Here is a 25,186-nt window from a genome sequence, read left to right on the forward strand (position 1 = left end):
ATCTTTCTATTAGGTCACAAATTTAGGAAAATTTTATCGTCTAGGTGGAGGAAGACCATAAAAGGTGTTGTATCTTCAGCAGATGATTCATTTCACCAGCTGCCAGAAAGTTGCATGTTGCAGCACACCTGGACACATGCATCCATGACTGATTGGGAAACACATTTATCTTGGCACATCACAAAGGAGATGGAATCATAATTATTCCCCCTTGTAACTAAAGGTATTTTGAAGCTGTATCTACCTAAAAAAATAATGCAAATTACACATCTGGGCTAAGTCCACATAATTTTACCATCTGTGCTTGATATTCACCCATAAATATTTCTGGAAGCATTCTGTGTTTAAAACAACTTCAGTAAAGTTTCAAGATACAAAAATCAATGTACAAAAATCAGTAGCATATCTATACACTGATAACATTCAAGCTGAGGGCCAAATCAAGAATGCAATCCCATTTACAACAGCCACACAAACAACAACAAAAAATACCTAGAAATACGTCTAACCAAGGAAGTGAAAGATCTCTGCAAGGAGAACTATAAAACATTGTTGAAAGAAAATGTGGATAACACAAACAAATGAAAAAATATCTCATGCTTATGGATTAAAAGACTGAATCTTATTAAAATGGCGGTATTGCCCAAAGCAATATACAGGTTCAATGCTATTCCTATCAGACTACCAACACCATTGTTCACATAATTAGATAAAACTATTCTAAAACTCATATGAAACCAAAAAAGAGCCTAAATAGGCAAAGCAACCCCAAACAAAAAGAACAAAGCCAGAGGCATCACATTACTTGACTTCAAACCATACTATAGGGTTACAGTAACCCAAACAGAATGATACAGGTACAAAAAACAGACAAATAGACCAATGGAACAGGTTAAAGAACCCAGAAATAAAGTCACACACCTACAACCATATGATCTTCAACAAAGTCAACAACAATAAGCAACAGGGAAAGGATTCCCTATTCAATAAATGGTATACTTGGATAGCCAGCCAGCCTTATGCAGAAGGATGAAACTGGACCCCTATCTTTGATCATATACAAAACTTAACTCAAGATGAATTAAATATTTCAATGTAAAACCTCAAACTCTAAAAACCCAAGAAGAAAACCTAGGAAGTACCACTACGGACATTGACCTTGGGAAAGAATTTATGACTAAGTTCTCAGAAGCCATTGCAACAAAAACAAAAATTGACAAGTGGGACCTAATTAAACTAAAGAGCTTCTGCACAGGAAAAGAAACTATCAATAGAGTAAACAGACAACCTGTAGGTTGTCACAAACTGCATCTGACAAAAGTTTAATATCCAAAATCTATAAAGAACTTAAACAATTCAACAAACAAAAACCAAGTAATCCTATTAAAAAGTGGATGAAGGACATGAAGAGACACTTCTCAAAAAAAGACATACAAATGGCCAGCAAACATATGAAAAAATGTTCAACATCACTAATCATCAGAAAAATGCAAATCAAAACTACAATGAGATAGCATCTCACATCTCAAACTACAATGAGAAGGGCTATTATTAGAAAGTCAAAAAATATCAGATGCTGGCAAGGCTGTGGAGAAAAGGGAATGCTTATACACTGTTGGTGGGAATGTAAATTAGTTCAGCCTCTGTGGAAAGAAGTTGGGAGATTTTTCAAAGAACTTATAGCAGAACTACTATTTGACTCAGCAATTCCATTATTGGGTATATATCCAAAGGAAAATAAGTAATTCAATGAAAAAGACACATGCACTCATAAGTTTATTGCAGCACTATTCACAATAGCAAAGACATCGAATCAACTTAAGTGCCCATCAAAAGTGGGTTGGATAAAGAAAATGTGGTACATATACATGTACTATGCAGCCATAAAAAAGAATGAATGATAGCATGTGCTTTACAGCAACATGGATGCAGCTGGTGGCCATTATCCTATGCAAATTAACAGAGAAACAGAAAACCAAATACTGCATGTTCTCACTTATAATTGGGAGGTAAACATTGGGTACTCATGAACACATAGATGGGAACAATAAATACTGGGGACTACTAGACTAAGGAAGGCAAGAGGCAGGGCAAAAGCTGAAAAACTACCTACTGGGTACTATGCCCCATACCCAATAGTAACAGGATAATTCATACCCCAAACCTCAGTATGATGCAATATATCCATATAACAAATAAAAAAAACTTTTATTTTAAATTCAGGGGCTACACATGTACCCCCTGAATCTAAAATTCACTGTTAGTGGGAATGTAAATTAGTACAGACAATATGGAGAACAATATGGAGGCTCTCAGACCACTAAAAATAGAACTTCCATATGATCCAGCAATCCTACTGCTGGGTATATATCCAGAAGAAAGGAAATCGGTATACCAAAGAGATATCTGCATTCTCATGTTTATTGCAGCACTATTCAAAATAGCCAAAATATGGAATCAATCTAAGAGTCCATCCATGGATAAATGGATATAGAAAATATATATAAACACACACTAGAATACTATTCATCCAATAAAAGAATGAAATCCTCAGTTATTTGAAGCAACATAGATTAACCTGGAGGACATTATATTAAGCGAAGTAAGCCATGCACAGAAAGACAAATATTGTATGTTTTCACTCATGTGTGAGCTAAAAAAAAGTTGACCCTATGGAGGTAGAGTAAAATGATGGTTACCTAGGTTATAAAGTATAAGGAGAAAGTAATGAAGATAAGTTGGTTATTGAAAACAAAAATGCAGTTAGATAAAACATGTTCTAGTGTTCAGTGGCATAGTAAAGTAACCGTAGTTATCAAAAACATAGTATATTTTAAATTAGCTAAAAGAGAAAATTTGGAATAATCTCAACACAAAAAAAGATACATGTTTGAGGTGATGAGTACCCAATTATCCTGATTTGATCATTACACATCATATGCATGCATCAAGATAGCGTAGATATCCCATAAAGATATTTTATGGATCAAGAATGCATAATAGAGATCAAGAATGTATATGAGGTTTGACCCTAAAAGTTTAGAGAGTAAGCTTCAAAATGGTGTAATTTTTCACATTTCTTTCAAAAGCTCTGAAGAAAAATAATTGCTTGGAATATTGAATTCTAGAAAACACTATTCTGCAAATAACATTTACCTTGCTCTAATAAAGTATATAACAATAATAGTAGTAATGACAACCAAACAATTATGTAGAAATTAAAAAGTGACAGTCACTAATCTACAGCACTTTATGCATATTAATTCATCAATACAACCCAGTGAAGTATGTGCTATTATTATTTCCATTTTTGAGATAAGGGAATTTCTTTGCAACAGAAAAAAAAAACAAAACACTGAATCAATACATCACCATCACTGTTCCTTAGTATCTGTGTGCACTAAATCATGGACATTATCAGTGGTGTGCAACTAAGGCCCTTCAATTAAAGAAGAGAAGGAGACAATCCTTAACTGGAACACAGTTTAGTGGAATACATCAGAAATTTGGGTTGAGGTAATAATGGCATAAGTAGCTTCAAGATATGCTTAATATACACAATAGTATTACTGTATATGTGTCAAGCAAAAATCACACTTAAACTGTTAAATAATATTAAAGATAATATGAATTATATCTACACCACTGATGTATCATATAATAAACGTTATGTTATAGGTCTTGTCTGCAACCCTACAATTTGCCATTTGCTTATAAAAATATTCTCTTATGTTAAATTCTAGTAATTGATGTATTTAAAATGTCTGTAGACTTAACAGACATAGTTACGAACCACAGTAATTTATTTCCCGTAATAGAAATTCAATACATATTTTATATTATATCCAGTAATAACTGTCTTTTCTCTATGCTGCTGCTTACATACAAGTTATTCTCAAAAACTAAAAAGGCAGGCCAACCTATTTATCTCTGTAATCAATGGGTTTACAGTCATAAGGTAGCTTGTCATTTCCAAGTAATGCTTAGAAAGAACTAGCTCTTGGTAAATATGTGTTCTCGACCTACAATTCCAGTTATAGATATGACAATATTGGCATAAATTGGTCATATTTCTTAATAAAACGGCCTTTCACATGTTTAAATTACATATTGATTTGCATAGCAGTTGAATCAGATACCAATTGCTGGCTTGTGTGTTCTAAACTCTGACATTCCTGGTACTTGGCCAGATCTCATCAGTTTACCATTTCCCAAGATACCAGGTGCCAGAATTTCTTAGTCTATCTTAGTGTGAATTGTCAACCCTTAGGCATATTCTTTGATGTCCAGGCTATTTCATACTGATGCACCTTTGTACTTGTTCTTTTTCCTAGAAATCAGTGTGTGTTTGTTTGTGTTTGTGTGTGTTTCTCCTCTCTCTCTCTCTCTCTCTCTCTCTCCCCCCATACCCCTCTTCTCTCTCATTTATATTTACCTAAGGAACACCTACTCATCATTTGAGACACTATTATAAACAACATCTCCCTAGATACACAAGTATTTCCTTCTTTCCTTTTTGCCAAACTGGATAAATAATCTATTTTGGTACCAATCACACTGTTACATCTATTTGTTTACACATTTGACTCATTGACTAGTCAATAAAACACTTCAAGACAAGTCTTATGCATCATGAAAGCTGTTTCCAGCACAGTGATTGGAACATAACAGATGTTCAATAAAGTAAAATGAATTAAATAACTTTATAATTTAGTCTACATTTATAGTTCCTACATTTTCCCTCTTTTGCCCATGAATTATTTTTTCCTGTAGAAAATCCAATGTTTATGAACAAATTATAAGAATAATTCATTTTTCTCTAAGTTAGTTCATTTTGAAAATATTACATAAATCGCCATCAAATCATCTACTTCTCAAGTTGTTACCTAGAAAGAAAGAGTAAAACTTATCCAGCTCCCCAAATTTATAAGGTCCTATAACATTCTGCAGGTATTTCTAGGCTTTTGTAACTAATCGTCCATTAATTACATTACTCACTTTAATTCGATAGTTATGAAAAAAAATTACGTGAATTGTTAGAAATAATTAACTTTTTGAGTTCAAGCTATCCTGTGGGTAGTTTAGAGTCCATATTAAGTTATATGTGTGTGTTTATATGGGATAGGCTACCTAAAATATAACTTTATTATTTCCTATTTTCAGGTTAAAAGACAACTTAGTATTGAATGTAGACTATATAATTAAGCTATTTGTATATAATTATAAATATAATTATGTATATAATTTGTGATAAAGTGAAATAAATCTTATCTGTCTAAGAGAATTATAGTGATGATGATGACGATGTTAAGGTTGACTAGCCCACACTGAATTCCTTCTTCAAGTCTGCTTTCTAAACTATGTAATCTTAAATTTTATTCTTCATAAAAATTTCAGGGTACATCTGGCTACTTACTTTTCAGGGTTTTCTACTTCTTCAGTAACAAAGTTGAGGTAAAACCTAAAAATAGATAAATAAATTATAAACTATTAATATATTTTACCATTATCCAAAGTCTCAAATTTTAAATATTTAATGTTGAACCCAGAATTACGAAAACTATAACAATACTTACAGTAAGATGAAAATATCTAACAACTAAATACTCCCATAAATCATTTTTCTATTAAGCCATATTTGTGGAGTTTTTATCATGTGTCAGGGATATACAAGTGGTAAGCCCATAGTCTCAAGGAGCTCATAGTTCATAGAATGTCCCACAGAATAGTGTGATACAGTGCAGGTCCAATACTGGATCAAGCACGTGGGAGCCAGAGGGCAGGTCTAGCCCAACCTGGTAGGTCAAAGGGGGTTTTCTAGAGGAGGCATCACCCAACTTGAACCTTTAAGAATTGCTTTATCTTACCCTGGTGAGGTGGTGTGAGGCCATTCCAGACTGAGAATAGCACACGAGCACAAAAGTGTGGCAGAGGGGTTAGGCACAGGAAAAGGAGCACCCGTTTAGTATTCTGCAGTACAAGTGTGACAGAGGGATTACTATAGAAAGAGCCAAACATACGAAGGCAAAGACTTTTCTACCTTTTCCTTTTATATGCTTAGAAAATTTTTGTGAAAAAAAAAATCATATATTCAATATAATCTTCCGTTATCTTATTATTATTAAAAGTAACCTTTTACATAGGTATGCAGGAGCACAGATTCATAGGTACAAATTCTCTAAAATCTAAAATCAAGTGGCTGGAATATAAGTCCATCAGCTCTTAATATACTTTAAGTATCTCACCAGCTAAAACAAAGATGAAGAAACCTGTCTTGCTCCATCTTTATAAAACCATCTAAATTCATCCAAATTCACAAGTAGTCAGTTGATGTTCAAGGGTAAAGTGTCTACAATTTTAGGACTGTTTTAAGTAGAAACAATTGAGGAGCTGACAGAACAGTAGCAGTAACGGTGATCTAAAAAGTCAGCAGCCAAAGATTTTTCTAATGACTAGAAAATAAGTTTCAATAAATAGAGATTGTAGTTACACCATGAAAGCAAGCAATAATCAGTACTTATATCTGGAATATGCACTCCAAGAGGGGTTTGATGTCTTTGCTATAAGCCTGAGGCAATGGGAACTAGGCAAAGAAAAAAGAAAAAAACACACACACACACAAAAAAACAAACACCACCACCAATGAAAAATCACACACCCCAAGAAATATTTTTAGGCTTCTCATGTCAAAAATAGCCAGTTCCTTCCTAACAGTTGTTTTAGGAAGTAGTCTTTTCCCACAATGTTAAAGCAAGAAAGAAAATATTTATGAAAAATAGAACACAATTTCAAATATTTGCCATAGCTCCAGGGAGTAGAGAAAAGGAAAGGGCTTGGAGCAGGATGGTGGGTAGGAAGGAGAAAGCTTCTTGTTTTAGTCCAAACATTCACACATCCTGTGGGAAATCCACCTTTACATTCTAGTCTCCAGGAATGAGTCCATGATATTCTCTTTGGTTTACAACACTTCAAGGACTCTAGAGAATGCTCATAAGATCTATTGTTCCAGCTTTTCCATGATTGTGCATAAAAGGTACTGCAATGCTAGCAATGCATTCCAATACCCAACTATGTGAATTATTTTTAAAAGAAGCTTATTCTTTAGATTAGATTTGACACAATAGTACAAAATAATCCCAGCAAGTGCTTTAGAAAGACTAAATCCATTGAGGATAGGATTTAAAAGAAAGAGAAAAAGACACTAAAAATGATTTTCTATCACACAATTGAAAAAAAAGAAAACCCTACCAAGCAATGTTTAGCTCTGGATCAGGATATGGGACTGAGTTCCCCAGGGCCACAAGGGGGACTGGCAGATGTATTTCTCTGAACGCAGACATTGGCAATGTTATTAACATTGTTCTGACCCAACTGTGTGACCCGACTGGGTTAATGATTTTTTTTCCCCTACTCAAGTTTCTGCGAAGTAGCTTTATCATTCTAGAAAGGTTCTGCATTCCTCAGAGACAAAAACCTCCTCTATTCATATCCCCACCCTGGGCTTGGTGGTATCTTTTTCCTTGCTAGCAGAGCAAGGTCTCCAGGACAACAATGGTCTTGCTGCTTTTACTTACAGGCTAACAGGTTGGGCGGTAAGCGCTGATGACAATAGCTGTTTTGCTTCTGACTTACTCATTTTCAATGCCCTTTTATTAGGGGGGCTTCAAACATTGTCATAGCAGCAGCATAGGGAGCGGGGAATCATTTACACTTCCCCACTGATAATTCTACAACCCAGTCTTATGATTATATCTTGAAAGCGAGAGAAAGGTCAGAAAGGCAAGATCGCATTTGGCAAGTGAATAAATGCCCCTCTCTTTGGAATTCTTTTAGCCTCCATCTTGTTTCATTTACATCCAGATAATAACTTTTCCTCTAGAAGTCCACACCAACAGACTCTATTTTTTCTAAACACAGCTTCCTTTTTCTAAGACTGATGACCATAGATTAACAGCCAGATTATTTCTGCGTCTTCACAAAGCAGCATTCAGGTAGCACAACAACCTGTTATAGAAACACAGTTACTTATCTGTCCCCTACATAAGCCACTTGTATCAGATAACATTCCATTTTAAATCCTGGACTTATTTTCCGATACTGTGATTGAACCCTCAAGGATATAAAGAAATCAATGGTTTTTGGTCTTTCAAATAGGGAGTAGACATGAGGATTATATGGGTAAAAGTATTTAAAAGGATTCATGTAAACCCCTTTTACCTTGTAATCAGAGAAACATTTTGGGGTCAGCATCAATAAAGTTAAATATTAATACAATAATTCAAAATGAAAAGGGTCTTCATCCATGGAGAAATTCATCAGCCCTCAAAAGCCTACATAAGCGGAGAAAGTTTGCTCTACATAAAGCAAGTGACCTGAATTTTTAGTTCTGGGTATTAGAAAAGTGAGGAGGGTAAAAGAATATTTTAAGATTGCATGGGAACAGATCTATGGTACTTGCAGGCAAAAGAAATTTCATTCAACAGAATTAATCAAATCTCCCTTGTGACTATCTTCACATTCCACACTCGTGATTGCCTATTGCCGGGCTCCCAACACTTGGCTGTAGCTGAAAGCTTTCTCTACCTCCCCGCTTTGCTCTGGTGTCTCCCAGTGACCCTCCCAGTAGCTTGGCTTCAGCCCCAGGGCACAGAGCTCTGATCCAGGCTGAATAGCCATAGAACAGTTGATTCTGCTTTAACCCTGTGATCACACTCAGTTCTTTTGATGTCTAGCACCACATTGTGCTTCAGACAAAAGCAAAAAGACTTCAAAAATACTGAGTGATTCAAAACTAATGCTTACATATAATGGTTATAAAAATATTCTGGGAATATACAAATATTTTACACTGATTTCCTTAGAGCTATAATCTTCTAACAATCTTCAAGCATATTTTGCCTCAAAGGCCATGTTAAGATTTTAAGTTCCCATACTCCCTAATTATCCTCTAATACCATATTTTCATAATTCAATGAGATTAATAGGGTAAACACTCCATTCATTTTGAAATATATCCATATTCCATGCATTGGCTAGAAGGTAAGATCTTAAAAACTAAAGAAACAAAAGGAATTATATTTGTGTTGGAAATGCATTCATATAATTTTTTAGCTAGTGCAGTTTCCTAATATTACTTCCAGGCTCATAGATCATTCTCACAGCTAAAGCTGTATAACAATGAGATTTATAGATAATTAAAAAATAAATATTGCCATGATTTACCCCAAAACAATGAAATTTAATCTTACTACAATGATTTTGAAAATTAAATAATACCTTGTAGGCTTTCTTGCAACCATCATCTCAACTAAATCTTACAAGGTCAATAAAATTTACTGAAGAGAAAGTCCCACTCTTATCCATGATTACATGATTACTGTTTTTCAAGTATCTGAACAAACAAGGTACAAATACAAAGTTTTAATGACTTAACTAGAAAGGTAGGTATCACAGGTGGACATACGTCAAAGGAAATATATCTGTGGCATCATGATTTTAATCATCTTTACTTTTTAAAATTTTCAGATGTTGGGGACATTTTAAGGAACATGTAAGGTCCTTTTAAATGTAACAGACTGTCTAGCAGAGTTGACTGCATTATCTTGGTTTCTCTTTCTCTGCCTTTAGATTACCATTTACCTTCTGGGAATGTCATACTTATTTCTACATCTGAGTTACTTCTCTCACGAGAAGCTGGAAAAGAAAATCAATTGATCACTATTTGTAAACAACCTTGGAGCTTTAGCTGAAAGGCCTTTTGATAAGTGAAGTATTATTCTTTAGTACCTTACGGCATTATTATGTCCTTACTTGTGCATACTTATAAGTAATTTTTATTGGATCTTAAGACCCAGCATTTGTTTGTTTTTTACGTCATCAGGCTAAATCTAGCAGTCACCTTGACTGGAAACCTGTTATGTTTGGTTGTCATGTGCGAAGTAATTGGCCTGGTGGAGGGGATAATACCTTATTTCTCATTTCAAGTAAAGCCTATCACACTGGATTATGGCTATTCACATTTGCCTGGCACCTTGCTTGGCACTTAATCTGAGTGCATAATGGGATTAATGAACTATACAAACCACCAGATCTGGAGCTATCAACTTACCAGCCAGCATATGCATACATTCCATAATAAAAAGCCAGCGGCAACCGCGTAATACTTGAATCTCTTCCTGAAAAGGCGTCTTTAAAGTTCTGTGTTTGACCTGTAATTAGAATAGACTGATTTTAGGATTTTTCAAAGAATTGGTTCTTATTCACTCTTAACCAGAAACATGGGGGTGCGGAGAACCATACTGTTTTAAGTCTAGATTTCTTACTTTCTGTCGATTACCATCTTTATCAATACTGTACCCATTCTATAGAAGGGGTCCCAAAGTATATTGATCATTAACACTATTTCACGTTTCTCTTTTAATAAATTTATAACAAAGATGAAAATGGCATTGAAAAATAATCCTCTGTTTGAGTATGCCTCTATTGTGACCATAAAAGAAGACTAAAGGGTTTTCTGTAAATTATAATCTTTATGAATACGATAGAATTCTTAAAAGTAAAGATAATGTTTTGCTTGGCAAAAAAATGCGGAGAGGTATCCAAGGTTTTACGCTTAATGAGGAGATGGAAATAAATCCCAGGACTACTTTCCTACACAATTTACCTTTCTGCTTTCTGTTTACCCCATGTTGTTCATTAGATGCCTACCTCCTAGAAGAGAAGTTGGAAAATCCTGAGGACCATGTGTGCCAACCCAAACTGCAAGCCTTTCTTTTTTTTTTTTTTTTTTTGAGATGGAGTCTCACTCTGTGGCCCAGGCTGGAGTGCAGTGGCACAATCTTGGCTCACTGCAACCTCCACCTCCTGGGTTCAAGCAATTCTCCAGCCTCAGCCTCCTGAGTAGCTGGGATTACAGGAGCGTGCCACCATGCGCAACTAATTTTCGTATTTTTAGTAGAGATGGGGTTTCACCATGTTGGCCAGGCTGGTCTCGAACTCCTGATCTTGTGATCCGCCCGCCTCGGCCTCCCAAAGTGTTAGGATTACAGGTGTGAGCCACTGCGTCCGGCTGCAAGCATTTCTTATAGATAAAGTTTTCTTTATCTATAAGTTAAAAATGCCCATTCATGAAGTATTGCCCATTCATGAAGTATTGCCTGTGGCTGATTTCAACCTATGATAGCAGAGTTGAGACCATACAGCTTGAAAAATTGAAAATATTTACTCTCTTGTCCTTTACAGAGAAAGTCCACTCACCCTGTGACCCTGTCCTAGAAAATGACATGTTTTTTTTCCTAGAAATATTGAAAAGATATTATAATGAACTCTAAAATAAATAGGTTTCAACAAATTTTGCAGCAGCATGTCAATTGAACACTTTTATTCATCACCTTTTTCTCTATTTTGTGAATCACAATGGAACTTTTTCTTTTATATCTTTTGAATAGTTTTAAAAGTTAGAAATTCAGATTTACTTTAGTTAGTCAATATTCAAGCTTAAGCAGAAAAAATGTTTCTATTACTCAAAGAAAATAGCAAATGAGATGACCCAAATGGGAAGTGAGACTTTGTTTTAAAATAAAAGTTCATGTAAATAAACAGAAGGGGGACAGGGCATGGATGATGTGTATGAGGCACTCTGTCTTCCAAGTCAAATCTCAGTTTTTCCTGCATTCATTGCCCAGGCGTAACATATATATAAATATAATATGTGTGAGTATGAAGACCAAAAATGGAGAATGTTGAATTATATACTAAACAATTTTTCCCTCAAATGATTCCCAAACATAGCTCACTTTTTAAATGACACGATAAATTCAGAAATGCCCATTTTACTAAAACATCATTGTATCCTTCCAGGAGAAAAATATAAACAGTGGAATTCAGATAGAAGCATCTGTTGAATATTCTTTTATCATAATCTGTGGTCTCTTTGGCAAAAAGGCACAATATTTCTTAGAGTGCAGAACCAAATAATCAATAAGAAAAACCAAATTCTATAAAGACTGGGTCACAAGCACAGATCTTCAAAAGTGCCATTTCGAGAATATTACAAAAGAGGGGCATTTTGTTTCTAGAATTCAGGAATATTTTGGCTATATAACAGAGGTCTCATGAAGATTAAAGTCAATATTCAAAGGAAAGTTCAACAAACTCTCATAAGTGAATACATAACATACGACTACTTTCAGGATATGATTAGAATAGAAATAAAAGCACAATCTGTATTAACAAAATCTCCTACTAGAGTTTCAGATTAATGTGAAAAATGTGTGATCATGTTAGAGATGAAGAAAATCACAATTTTATAGTAATCGAGCAAATATACCTGCTAACAATGATCTCTAAAATGTTAAATTTACATTAAATGTGGTAATATTCTCAGGGAATTTCTCTGTTGCGTGAGATCTCTGAATAAGCCTGTCACATTAAGCATTGATATCATGATTATAGATTAAAGTATCTCTGTATTGTAGCCACCAAAAAGACCTCAAGATATATCATGACCTCTGCTCTCAAGGAATTTGCAATACAGCAACATTTGGGCAACCAAACCCTTTGTCATATACATATATAAATACCTGGTAAAAATGGAATAAAGTCTATAATGCTACCTATAGTATCTTACATTACACCAAAAAGAAAAAGAAAATAAATCTTAGTTTCAAGGGATAGCATATAATCTTTTGGAATCTAAACTAGTATTAAAGAACAGCCAATGACCCAGAGATTCTGCACTTTTCAAATACTGAAGAAACTCCTTACAGAAGACTGAAGAGTTAGCTCAGAAAAATAAAGCACTAACAAAACAGATTATTGTGCCTACATTCCTAACGAATAAGATAGAAATGAGCAGGCTAGCTCTGTGAAGGCCAAGGTGTATTAGAAGAGCAAGCTCCTGTCTTCAGTGCAAGCTCCAACGGTCAAAATCTTCATTGTGTTTATTCTGCATTGGCTGCGGTTGCTGGATTTCATAAAAGCATTTCCACCAGCAGGGCTCTAAAATCTCCCACTAGGCTTATTAAATGGGCAACAGCAGCTCCCTTTCCCAGCTCCAGAGTGGCTGATCTTTCAGTGTTTGTCATTATTTAATGCTTCTACCAAAAGTGAAGATTTTACCAAACGTTGGCATTTCCTTTTGCCTTGTGTAATTCTTCTGCAACGTCATTAAATTTCTCTATAGATTCCCTTTCTTGGAACAGACAATATCAATGTAAACATTAAATACTTAACATGCCCAAGTTATGTCATTCCTTTACAATTTCTTCTCACTTTCTTATTTCCTGCTATATTCCTGTTGCTAATTAAATACCACATGTGAATCTCTGTCCTCCAACAATTTCCACTGAATCCAAGCAACTGCATGTGCCTTCTTTCCTAAAACGAAAACTCTAAATGTCACCTCTCAATTTCTTTTTTAAATTAAATGTTAAACTCTATAAAGCAAGTAATCGCAGAAATGCAAATTTTATATTAAAAATAATGTAACAATAAAAATTAAGTTTTTACAACTATTTTACTGTGATATAATTTTGGTGTTTAGGAATGCTGTTCCCATATTGACTGCTCTGTTGAGGATACCACTCTCAATTTAAAAGGAATAATAACCAGAAAGTCAAAGAATTATTGATCATCTTTTACCATTTTCCAGATACCTTCTTCTCTTTAATTTTTATTACTATTATTGGACAATTTTAAAGTAAAAAAAAGACATATTTATCTTTAATTAAAACTAAATGGCAGGTTTTTTTTTTCCACTTCGAGTTTTCACTCCAAACCATTAAACCTAGAAAATTCACTGATGCCTTATTTTGTTGCTTGGCCCAGTCTTAATCCTCTTTCTGCCATTCAACTGTAAAAACCAACTCACTCACAATGTAGCAGCCTTTCAAATCAATTAGATGACAATATAGAGTTTAAGTTCCACAAGCAGAGACTAATTAAGGATTCTGTTAGTACAAGCAAAAGTTAGTGTTAAAAAAGACCAAAAGCAGATACGTATTTTAAAAAGCATTTACTTTTCAGTCCATACCTTTAATTAGCTGAATAACTCCAGGGACTATAATTATCAGAATTGCTGTGAGCTTGCAAAAGGTTAAGAAAATCTGGATCCGGGCGCTCCAGCTGACACTCATGCTATTTAGGACCATCACTACAGCTGCAAACAAATAGATGAAGTTACAAAAGGTGAATTCTCACTGGCACAAAGACATTTTAGGTCCTTGTTACTCAAAGGGCAATCTATGAGGCAGCAGTGTTGACATTACTTAGAAGTGTTTTAGAAATGCAGAATCTCAGGCCCTGCCCCAGGCCTAACGAATACAAATCTACATTTCAACAGGTTCTCCAGCTGGTTTTTATGCACATGAAAGTTTGAGAAACATGGATAAAACCTCTGGACAATAAGAATTCTTCTCTTGTTCTCTGTATGTAAGAGTGGACATATATTGTAGTACTCTAACAATCATATAAAAATGTCTTCTAACCAAACCCAGCATCCAATCAGATGGCTGAATTTGACTCTCTAGCTTGATGTGACAACTCTTTTCTGTCTCCATGATGGTATGCCTGCCAATGTGGATCACACTCAAGAAGGAGCAAGAAGTGTAGAAGTTGGCTCAGATCTTATTTTTCACTCTCAGGACTAGCCTCAGGCAGCACTTTTCTTTTGGTTGTCTTATTTCTAATTAGCATGTCAAGGGGCGACTTTCAACCTACTGTACAAGTATAGTTTTTCAAGATATGTTTTAGGGCTTGAGCACAATATTCTAAGTGATGAGTGCAAAAGATTAACCAGGCTAGGATGCACATTGGGTTTAAAGCCAGCAGAATTTCTCGTTCTTACTGATGCTGTCTACAATTTCCCAAGCAGCAATAACTATCCACCTTCGACACCTTGTGGACCGTGAAAACCTCAAGGATAGAGCAAGGGTTATTCATCGCTGTATTGCTAGTATCCAGCTCCATGACTGGCCCAGGTAGCTTAATACATTTTTGTTGAATGAATGAACTGGATCCTCAGTTAGAAAATCTAAGGCACAAGGGAAATGGTGATGCTTTAAGACCTTTCTCCCCTACTCTGCTGGGATGGCTGAGGTTATTCTAGACAGTGGATTTCAACTTTATACTCTTTCCACAACCTTATACTTAGAACAACCCAAAACACTACTTTATTCCTGACATTTACAGTTATTAACTATAACCTTTATATTTATAAAGGTATATTCTCCCTAAACAAACATTTAAAATGTAAAGATATTTCTCAAAGAATGAAACAAAACTCCTACAGAATTCTTATTATTCAAATTGCAATTGGAAGTTTTCCTTATATATAGTAATGAGTCCACCTCACAGTTTTCACTGCCTGATATAGTTACTAGCTCACTTCAGAATTTAACAATCAATGCAAATGTTAGCAACACATAATCTTTAAAGGCAAAAAAATGGAAATAGCCTAAACCTCCTAAAGGAAGGCTAATTAAGGTATATCATTTTAATAGTTTATATGCAGCCACTTAAAATTATGAGGCAGTTAAATATTTATTGCAAGAAAGGATATTCATGATATATTACCGATCAATACAGCAAGTTAGAGGAATGGATGGAAAGAAGGAAGGAAGGAAGAAGGAAAGGAAGGAAGGATGAAAGGAAGGAAGGAAGGATGGAAGGAAGGAAGGAAGGAAGGATGGAAGGCAGGAAGGAAGGAAGGAGAAATAGAAAGATCCGGAAACATATTTACCAAAACATCAACAGCAGGTGTTTATAAGTGATAGAACACTAAATAATTTTCAATTTTTTAAATTTATTTTTATAAAAAATTTATTTTAATAAATTTTATGATGAACATATAGCATTTTGGTGACTATAGTTTCAAATACTGAATTGTATACTTGAAATATACTTAAATGTTCTCACCACAAAACAAAACAAAAAAAAGAGGGGTAACTAAATGACGTGATAGAGGTGTTAACTCACTTGGTTGTGACAATCATTTCACTATATATATATATATATATATAAAAATAAAATCATTACATTGTACACCCTAAAATTACAATTTTATTTGTTGTATATACCTCAATAAAGACGAAAAAAATTTCAAAAGTAAATGAAGCAATAAAATACATTTTGTTTTTGGAAAAAACTCCAAGATGGGAAAAAAATAAGGGATCAGAAGATCTCATACAAAGTGAAATACGGGGTTACTAATGAAGAAATATTTCAAAGGAGTAATTATGAGAATGATCAAAAAGACCAAACCCCTGAATAAGCTACAGGGGCATCTAAAGGGGGATATTTCATCTGTGTTGGAAGCTGAAAACATGAAGGGATAGACAGGTCTGTTGTCAATGACAAAGTGCATTATTTTATCAGAGGAATCACAAAAATAAAATTATTTATCTCTCCCCAATATAAGGCACTTATATATGGAAAATAAGTTAGTGTAACTCTGCTCCCTGCTCCATCATCCAGTGATTCCTTTCCTTTTCTATGCAAATGACTGTGTGATGAGTCATTACACAATAATGATTATTGTTTTAATTAAGGAGGTTCAACCTTGGTGTAAAAGTGAAAAAATTGTCTCATGTGGCCACCAGCAACAAAAGGGCAGTGTTTTCTTTCAAATAGGACTCCTAAAACCCAAAGCACTCTGTATTTATGAAAGTTCTTTCCACAGTAGAAACAAACTATTATACAGAGAGAAAGAGAGAAAAAGAAAGGAGAGGAAAGGAGAAGGATAAAAAGGAAAAGAGGCAGGCAGGGAGGAAGGAAGGAGAGAGAGACAGAGGCATTCTTATTTTTGGAACAACTATCTATATGTTTGAAAATAAGAAAGAGGTTTTGTTACTTTCATAAAGAGTATAAGTACCTAATGCCTATTGAAATATCAAAAAACCTGGGTATTTGGGATTTTAAAAAATACTTTGTAAAGTTTTCTCAGGCAAATGGAAGACAAAATTAAACAGATACTATGAATTGATCATCTCACCCTGCTTCCCTCTCAGATAGCTTAACAAAAATTCTCATTAAGATGCTAGTACACTGCTGGTGGGAATGTAAATTAGTATAGCCACTATAGAAAACAGTATGGAAGTGCCTCAAAAAACTAAAAATAAATCTGTCATATGATCCAGCAATCCCATTGCTGGGTACTTGATTGTGGTGATAGTTTCACAAGGAATACATACATCACACTTCATCAAACTGTACATTTAAAGCATGTATGGTTTATTGTATGTCAATTACACCTCAATAAAACCTTTTAAGAAAAAAAAAGATGAATTTTTTTCAAAGGGTTCTCAAAACCCTGCTTTATCCGAGCATCCAGACATTGTTCTCATTATTAGTACACCAAATTCCAGCTGAGATGCACCTGAATTACCCTGAAGGCACAGTTTAACAAGTAACAAGGCAGCCAGTGAGAGGCACAGTGAAGCTTCTCCAGTGGCTATAACTGCTGTTTCATCACGTGTCTTTACAGTGAAATTTGTGTCTATGTATGTTGCTTATCCAACAATATTGAAAAGGGACTTGGGATTCACTAAATGCAAGAGCTTTCTAAGTTTCTGAAACAAATAATATATACTTTTAAAAAATACTACCTACCCACATTGCAGTAATGAAAGAAATCTGGGCCAGCTCTCTGGTCCTAGTTTTACTTCCTTTGAATAACAATTTGCTAATTTCACACATGAGGAAATAATTATATCAGTTTGGGCATTTTTTGTATGCTCACCTTAAATTTTACCAAAATAAAAATACAGGGACATATAGTTTTTATTTACTTATTTATGATGCAGTTTCCTAAGAACTGAAATGTGGCAATGGAAGTTGTATCTATAAATCCTGGAGATAAGAAATATGTATTTGAAGGAAGCTATATTTGAAGAGGATGTTTAGGGGAATGCTAAGGACTGAAGCTGTGATTTAAGGACTGGCAAGTATTTCTTTCTGCACTATGTAATTCAAGTCCGTCTTTGGGTTTTGGAGAGTGAGATTACAGAGTCTAGATATACTGGGTTTTCTCCCAGGTTCAGGTTCTTCTTGGCTTCTGAATTCTGAGTACTTTGTTCTTAACTGATAAAATATATGGATACTGTGTATGTATGTTACATGTTGAGATAAAGTGGGTTGCTTCACTACTGTTTTGTAATGGCTGCCTGGATTCCTTTTATCTTTTTATTAGCATTCGTCTCCTGGATGCATTAATTTTAGAGAAGACACGTAGCAACAAACACTTTAAAAAGCAGAGTGACAGTTTGTATCTAGGATCTCACTATTGGGAATAAAAATGTTAAGTGATATATAAATACAAACTTATTTTATGGCAGACATTGTACAAAGACTTTACATGAATAATGTTATTTAATCCTCATATCTCTATGACATAGTCATTTTATTGGCTTTATTTTTCAGATGAGCAGCTGAGACTCGAGATATTGTTTAACTTGCCTATGTTTGCATAGGTAGTAACAGTGAAGATGGGTCTGGAGCCCAGGTAATCTAACTCTGGAGCCCACACTTTTACCATTAGTTCCCAGGTAACAATGAGAAAGTAGTTCAAAAGACATACATGATCCCCTTAGTGTACCTAGTTCTTTTAAACTCGCGATGGCTCTTTCTCTCTGCAAAAGTTCATATTTATGTTAGCTGGGATTTCAGGACCCTTTGTTTCCACATTTTACATATCATCCTCCTAAAGTATATGATAGTCATTCTGCAGTACTTGTATATTTTAATACTACGTATATTTACCTAAGAATTGGTTGTGTTGGTACGTTACTTATGGTAGAAAAGAAGTAGGTATAGCCAGATTTCAAAGATTTAAACAGAGCCACTTCATATGCTGTATTTGAAGTGTTAACACAGAAATAGTCCTAGATTTTCTTTTATGTAATTTAATGGTGCCAGGAAAATATAGATTTCAAAAAGAATATAAAGTAATACGTTTGTAGAACTGGCTAATTTTTTTCACAATACAATCACAAATGTTATTTTGCTTGTTCCTCCCAATTACTTTCAAAAGTTTGAGAATTAGGATGGGGTTCTTAACTTATCTTTATTTTATATAGATAAAATAAACTGGCAAGGAAATTGACATCCAACAATTGATGGTGTTAGGGATGGATCTGGGACTAGATCTCATATCTTAAGGAGAATATTTTTATTATAATATTCTGACATTCAAGTGTATAATTATATAGGGTCCAATTTCAGGAATACAGAACAGATAAATATTTTAAATATTGAGCATACTTCAATGCTTATTGAATCTATAAAAGCAGTGAAAATTCATGAACTTCTACAGAAGGTGAAAAAAGTAATTACAGGCCGGGCGCGGTGGCTCATGCCTGTAATCCTAGCACTTTGCGAGGCCGAGGCGGGCGGATCACGAGGTCAGGAGATCGAGACCATCCTGGCTAACATGGTGAAACTCCGTCTCTACTAAAAATACAAAAAAATTAGCAGGGCGTGATGGCGGGCGCCTGTAGTCCCAGCTACTCTGGAGGCTGAGGCAGGAGAATGGCGAGAAACCAGGAGGCGGAGCTGGCAGTGAGCCAAGATCACGCCACTGCACTCCAGCCTGGGCGACAGAGCAAGACTCCGTCTCGGAAAAAAAAAAAAAAAAAAAAAAAGAATAAAAGAAAGTAATTAAATATTGGGCTATAAGGGAGCAGCCAAATGTGAATCTATAAGATTTTCCACCTAAACTTCCATGCACCTGACATGTTTACTGGAATGGATGAAATTTGTATAAGCAAAAACGTTTTTATCTTCATTAAATTTGACAGAAATGAAATACAGTACTTAAAAAAATGGAGGTGAATTAGTATTTACTTAACCCCCCACCCTTATCCCATTATCATCTCTCAAATGGTTGGCTAACATTTCACAAAATTTGAAATTCTTTTTTTCTATGATGTAGCAAGACCCTTCAGGTTTGCCCTTTTTCTATGCTTAACTAGAGATTTCAAATGACCACAAACTGTTTCCTTCCCCAGGGATCACAGGGAAGCAATTCATGCAATTAAACTCTATTTTCTGCACCTTCGTAACCTTCCACCCCTAACAGGTAGAAAATCACCTAGACTCACTTTGAAGAAAGCAGGATGTGAGAGACTTGCCCCTAGATAAATTTCTCCTTCTCTATCTCCATCTCCACCCACTGTTGCTCCATTAAAGCTAAATTTTTCTTAGAGACAGTTTGACTTTCCCAATTAGGGCACTGATTTACATTACCTACCACTGAGTCATAAGGATATCCAGTTTGTTTTTTAACTGTTGCTGATTATGAGAACACATTTCTTTCTCCGAATTTCAAGCTTGCAAAAGGAACATCAAAATTTAAAAATGAATGTAATAACTCATGGCAAACATAGAAGGAAATGTCTGGGTTCATCTAAGATTTACTCAGGCTCGTTGTTAACTATTCCGTCACCAATGTCTACTACAGAGGTTTTGTAAATCCCAACATGGTTATCCTTTCCTAGAACTGTTTTAAAGTTTAGTTTGAGCAGTTTTCATTTAATCCTCAGAGATACAAATTTTCCCTTTAAAATGTTTAATTGAATTGGGATAAACAAGAAGAGAGTTATCTAGACTTATAAAAACATAAATATAGCACTATTATTCATATAATTTTAACTCCAAAGTGGGTAAAATTTGTGGATTTATAAATGTTTACATGCAATCTACTTAGTCTTCTGGTTATGGCTTTTAATTAATAACTATTATTGTTAATTTACAGAGCTCTCAAAAATGCCACCCCTGCTCTTCTCTTTTTTAAATATAATAATTGTGATATGATTCTGCCTCAGTCATTCAAGTGACAAGAAAATGGTGAATATAACAATGGCTGTTAGTCCAGTCCCTTAGTGGAACAGTGGACTTACCAAGAACTTTCTATAGGCAAGGCAGTCTGTTAAAGGTCTTAAAAATCTGACTTTGATCATGTCTTTTGCGGGAACACGGATGGAGCTAGAGGCCATTATCCTTAGCAAACTAACACAGGAACAGAAAACCAAATACTGCATGTTTTCATGTATAATGGGAGCTAAATGATGACAACTCATTAACACAAAGGGGAACAACAGACACTGGGCCTGCTTGAGGGTGTTTGGAAGGAGGGAGAGAATCAGAAAAAAATAGCTTGGGTACCAGGTTTAGTACCTGGGTGATGAGACAATCTGTATACCAAACCCCCATGACACGAGTTTATCTATGTAACAAACTGCACATGTACCCCTGAACTCAAAATAAAAGCTAAAAAAAAAAAAAGAAAAAATAATGAAAAAGAATGTGACCTAAACAAAAAATCTGGCTTAATTTCATCTTCCTTCAGCCATTCAAGATATTAATAGATTATCTTTTCATAGGCATTTTCCTAATAAATAAAACTGGGGCTTAAATAGGTTTAAAAATTAGCACAAGATCACAAAACTAAGAATTGTAACACCAAGTTTCAATTCCAGGTTGTTTCCCTCCAAAGCCTAAACTGTAACCACTATGCTCAAATGGTTCAACCCACAAAAACTTAGACTGCTAGATCTGAACATAATATGAAGCAAACTCTATTTCATTTTTATCATTTTCCCACTGCCTGGAAATATATTAAAGATACCTAATCCTCCAAGTTTAACAAGTAAACAGACTGTAGACTTTTCTGCTGGAGAAAAAATTCTTAGACTTCTTAGAAAATCAAGTCAACAAATACTTACTGAGCACCAACAACATGGTAGGAGCTAAGTGAGGGGCTGGAAATACAGCAATGAATAGGTCTCTAGTCTCATGGAACTTCAAATGATGTTTTTCCAAAAGTATAAATAGCTACCATTTTTTAATGTGTTCTTAGTAAATTGAATAAAATAATGTCTTTGCTGCAAGTAACATGGATGGAACTGGAAGTCACTATTTTAAGTGGAATTAAAGAAAAAGAAACTCAAATACCATAGGTTCTCACTTATAAGAGAGAGCTAAATAATGTATACACATAGACGTAGAGTGTGAAATAATAGACATCGGAGACTCAGAGAGATGAGAGGGCAGGAGGAGGATAAGGGATGAAAATTACTTAATATCTATGATGTACACTATTTGGGTGATGGTTACACTAAAAGCCCAGACTCCACCACTACACAGTATATCCACGTAACACAACTGCATTGTACCCCCTAAATCTATTTTTTAAATTTTAATTAAAAATAAATAAATGAATTACAGGCAATAAGTAAATTACAGGCAATACCCCAGGCATTGTCCCATTGAAACACCTTAGCCATACAAACTAAAAATTCTTCCATGATTATGCAGTTCAGTTATTCCCATGTAACTTTCTCTTTATGAGTAGCTTAAACTCGGTTAAATGTGATCATATTGATTCTTAAGACAGTGATTCAAATGGCACCTAGAATTAAGTTATCCTTTCCCATATTTAAGTATTTGGTACCTGGCATCTTTTGGGGAATTAGAGTCATATATGGCTTCACATCACTCATGCAATTTTGTACATGTTCTTCTTTTTGTTTCTTTTTTTAATCAATGAATATTTGTGCCCATTGATAAAAGATGAACAACTTCTTAATTTGGAGACCATAAAGAAATCTAGTTAGAAAATACTACTAATAATCAATCTCAAAAGAAAACTCTTTTCATGACCAACAACAGGCAGCTGACATTATAACACTGGGAGTGACAGCTGCTAACACTGCAAAATGTATAAACACAACTTACACACCCACTACATAAAGGTAACTCCATGATTACACATGAGATATAATTCAATATATAGCTAATTTCCAATTCAAATAATCTCTAAAATAATTGGGGTTTTCTCTTTAAAAGTCTTGTTCATGTATAATAGACTTAATATTTTACTAGTAAGGTGATTTTTACCATTTAAAAAGATTAGCCATCATATCTATTGACCAAATACAAAACTGGCATGGAATACAATATTGGATCCCACTCCAAATCCTTCCAGTAGAAATTTGGAACTGTAAGCAAAAAGAACATGATTTGAGAGGCAATTCCGCAATGCAAAAAGTCTAAAGACACTTTGTCTTCAATCATTTTTGTGTTGTTTTTCCTTTTTCACATATATAGCTATAATACTCACTTATGCCCACAGCTGTAATGAGCTTGATCGCAAGTTCAGGGATTTCACATTGAATAAAAAATGGTTCCAGAATGTAGCGTCCAAATGCCAGGGATATCACAGCAGTAGCTGCAGGGCTAAAAAAAATGTATATATTTAGGTTAACCACAGGGGAAAAAATAGCATTTTCATTAATTTTTTCTACCTTGAGTGTATTTAGCATATGGAACATGTTAAATATCAAAGTCCATAGTTTTCAGAATTCCGTACTTGATTAGGTTGCCATAGACATTCCAAATGAGATACTTCCTGTAACATTGTTGGCTAGATTTTAAACTTCACATATTCTTGGGAACAAGGGTAAGTACCATCAACTTTTCCCCTGCTCTCCCATATTTGACTTTTCCTTAAAAATCTGGTTTATTACATGAGATCTTAACAGAGCTAGGCTTACAGGAAGCCATCTTCTTTCTCAAAAAGTCAGTAAGTAAACTTCAGCCATATTATGAATTAGTTAATGCTGTACAGATCTAATGTGTCAGGGCATAGTCAAAAGAATGAACACAACACTCAACCTAAAAAATTACTATTAAGTGTTCCCTGCAAATACATGCCTAAGTACTTGACATTGTTTTACTCTTATTTTTTCTGTACAGACAAAAACTCAAAGTCAAGTGATTATTCTTAATCCTATAGTAACATTCAGATATAAAATATAAATTTAAAAATAATAGATTTATTATAATCTTATACAATTAAGGAAATATAAATGAGACAAGAATACAAAATAAATTCAGGTATATAGAAATATAGGTAATACATCTTTCTATTTTAATTCTTCACATATTTTTATGAGAAAATTGCACAGACCTTTTCATTTTAGATGTATGTATATATGAATGCATATTTTTTCCATAAACATGCAAGTCTATGCAATTATCTAATTTCTTTTTTTTTTTAAATGGAGTCTCACTCTGTCCCCCAGGCTGGAGTGTAGTGGCACGATCTCAGCTCACTGCAACCTCTGCCTTCCGTGTTCAAGCAATTCTCCTGCCTCAGCCTCCTGAGTAGCTGGGATTACAGGTGCATGCCACCATGCCTGGCTAATTTTTTGTATTTTTAGTAGAGACGGGGTCTCACCATATTGGTCAGGCTGGTCTCAAACTCCTGACCTGATGATCCACCTGCCTCAGCCTCCCAAAGTGCTGGGATTACAGGCGTGAGCCACCGTGCCCAGCGGCAATTATCTAATTTCTTATGCCAAACTTCCTTTTTAGCTTCTCTTTCTTCTCGTGGTTACCCAACATTCATGCCTGATCCACAGATTATCAGAAAACCAACCACCGTTACATGTTCCCAACTTTGGCCGGCTGATACTGGAGAGCGGCATGAGGTTTTTCATTTTCTTCTTTTCCTAGACACCCTCCCATCTTCCCCAAACAAAACTGTTTATCCTACTCTCCATCATTTATACAATTTTTGATGTATAATTTAAAATCTGATCATGTCATTTTAGAGCTTTCAAAATATGTTCAGGATACGCAAAAAGCCTTCACATTGCATTCAAGGCTCCATCTGGTCTAAGCTCTCCCTACTTCTTCAGTTAGCTTCCTCCCACTAGAAGGATATGAATCTTCTCTGCCTGCAGCCTCTGCAACTCATTGACTATGTTTTATACTTCAGATCTTGGTTCAATTTTCCTTTCCCAGGGAAAGCTTCTCCAACCTCTGACTGGGCCAGATCTCTTGGAGTATATTCATACTGAAGCCCTTGGCCTGTCTTCCACAGTGCTTATCACAGTAGCAATTTTATATTTACCTATGTGATTTCTCGATTGATAATGATTTCCTCCCACTTAACTCTGAGTTCTAAGGGTACAAAATCATATCTATCTTAATCACAATTTTATCTCCAGTGTTTAGTACAGTGTCTATCATATAGCGGAAACCCAATATATATTGAATATATAGTGAACACGCAAATTCGGTTTAATGACCCCTGCTGTGTACAGATAGATAATATTTCTCTCCTTGAAATCGGTGTTTTACAGATGATTTCTGGCAATACTAACTTAATCTAAAGGTATAATTT

General features: G+C 34.8%; 1 protein-coding gene across 1 annotated transcript in view; it reads right to left on the reverse strand.

Moving 5' to 3' along the window:
• SLC7A11 (solute carrier family 7 member 11) overlaps positions 1-25,186 on the reverse strand; it is a 78,426-nt gene that overhangs the window by 45,146 nt on the left and 8,094 nt on the right. Inside the window, exons 3-6 of the mRNA XM_054484380.2 lie at positions 23,117-23,232; positions 14,033-14,158; positions 10,109-10,208; positions 5,417-5,461 (exon numbers count right to left, since the gene is read on the reverse strand). Of these exons, the coding sequence (XP_054340355.1) occupies positions 5,417-5,461; positions 10,109-10,208; positions 14,033-14,158; positions 23,117-23,232 (387 nt within the window). The remainder of the gene's footprint in view (positions 1-5,416; positions 5,462-10,108; positions 10,209-14,032; positions 14,159-23,116; positions 23,233-25,186) is intronic.

Source organism: Pongo pygmaeus, chromosome 3 (genome assembly GCF_028885625.2).
Source record: "Pongo pygmaeus isolate AG05252 chromosome 3, NHGRI_mPonPyg2-v2.0_pri, whole genome shotgun sequence".
NCBI classification, from domain to species: Eukaryota; Metazoa; Chordata; class Mammalia; order Primates; family Hominidae; genus Pongo; species Pongo pygmaeus.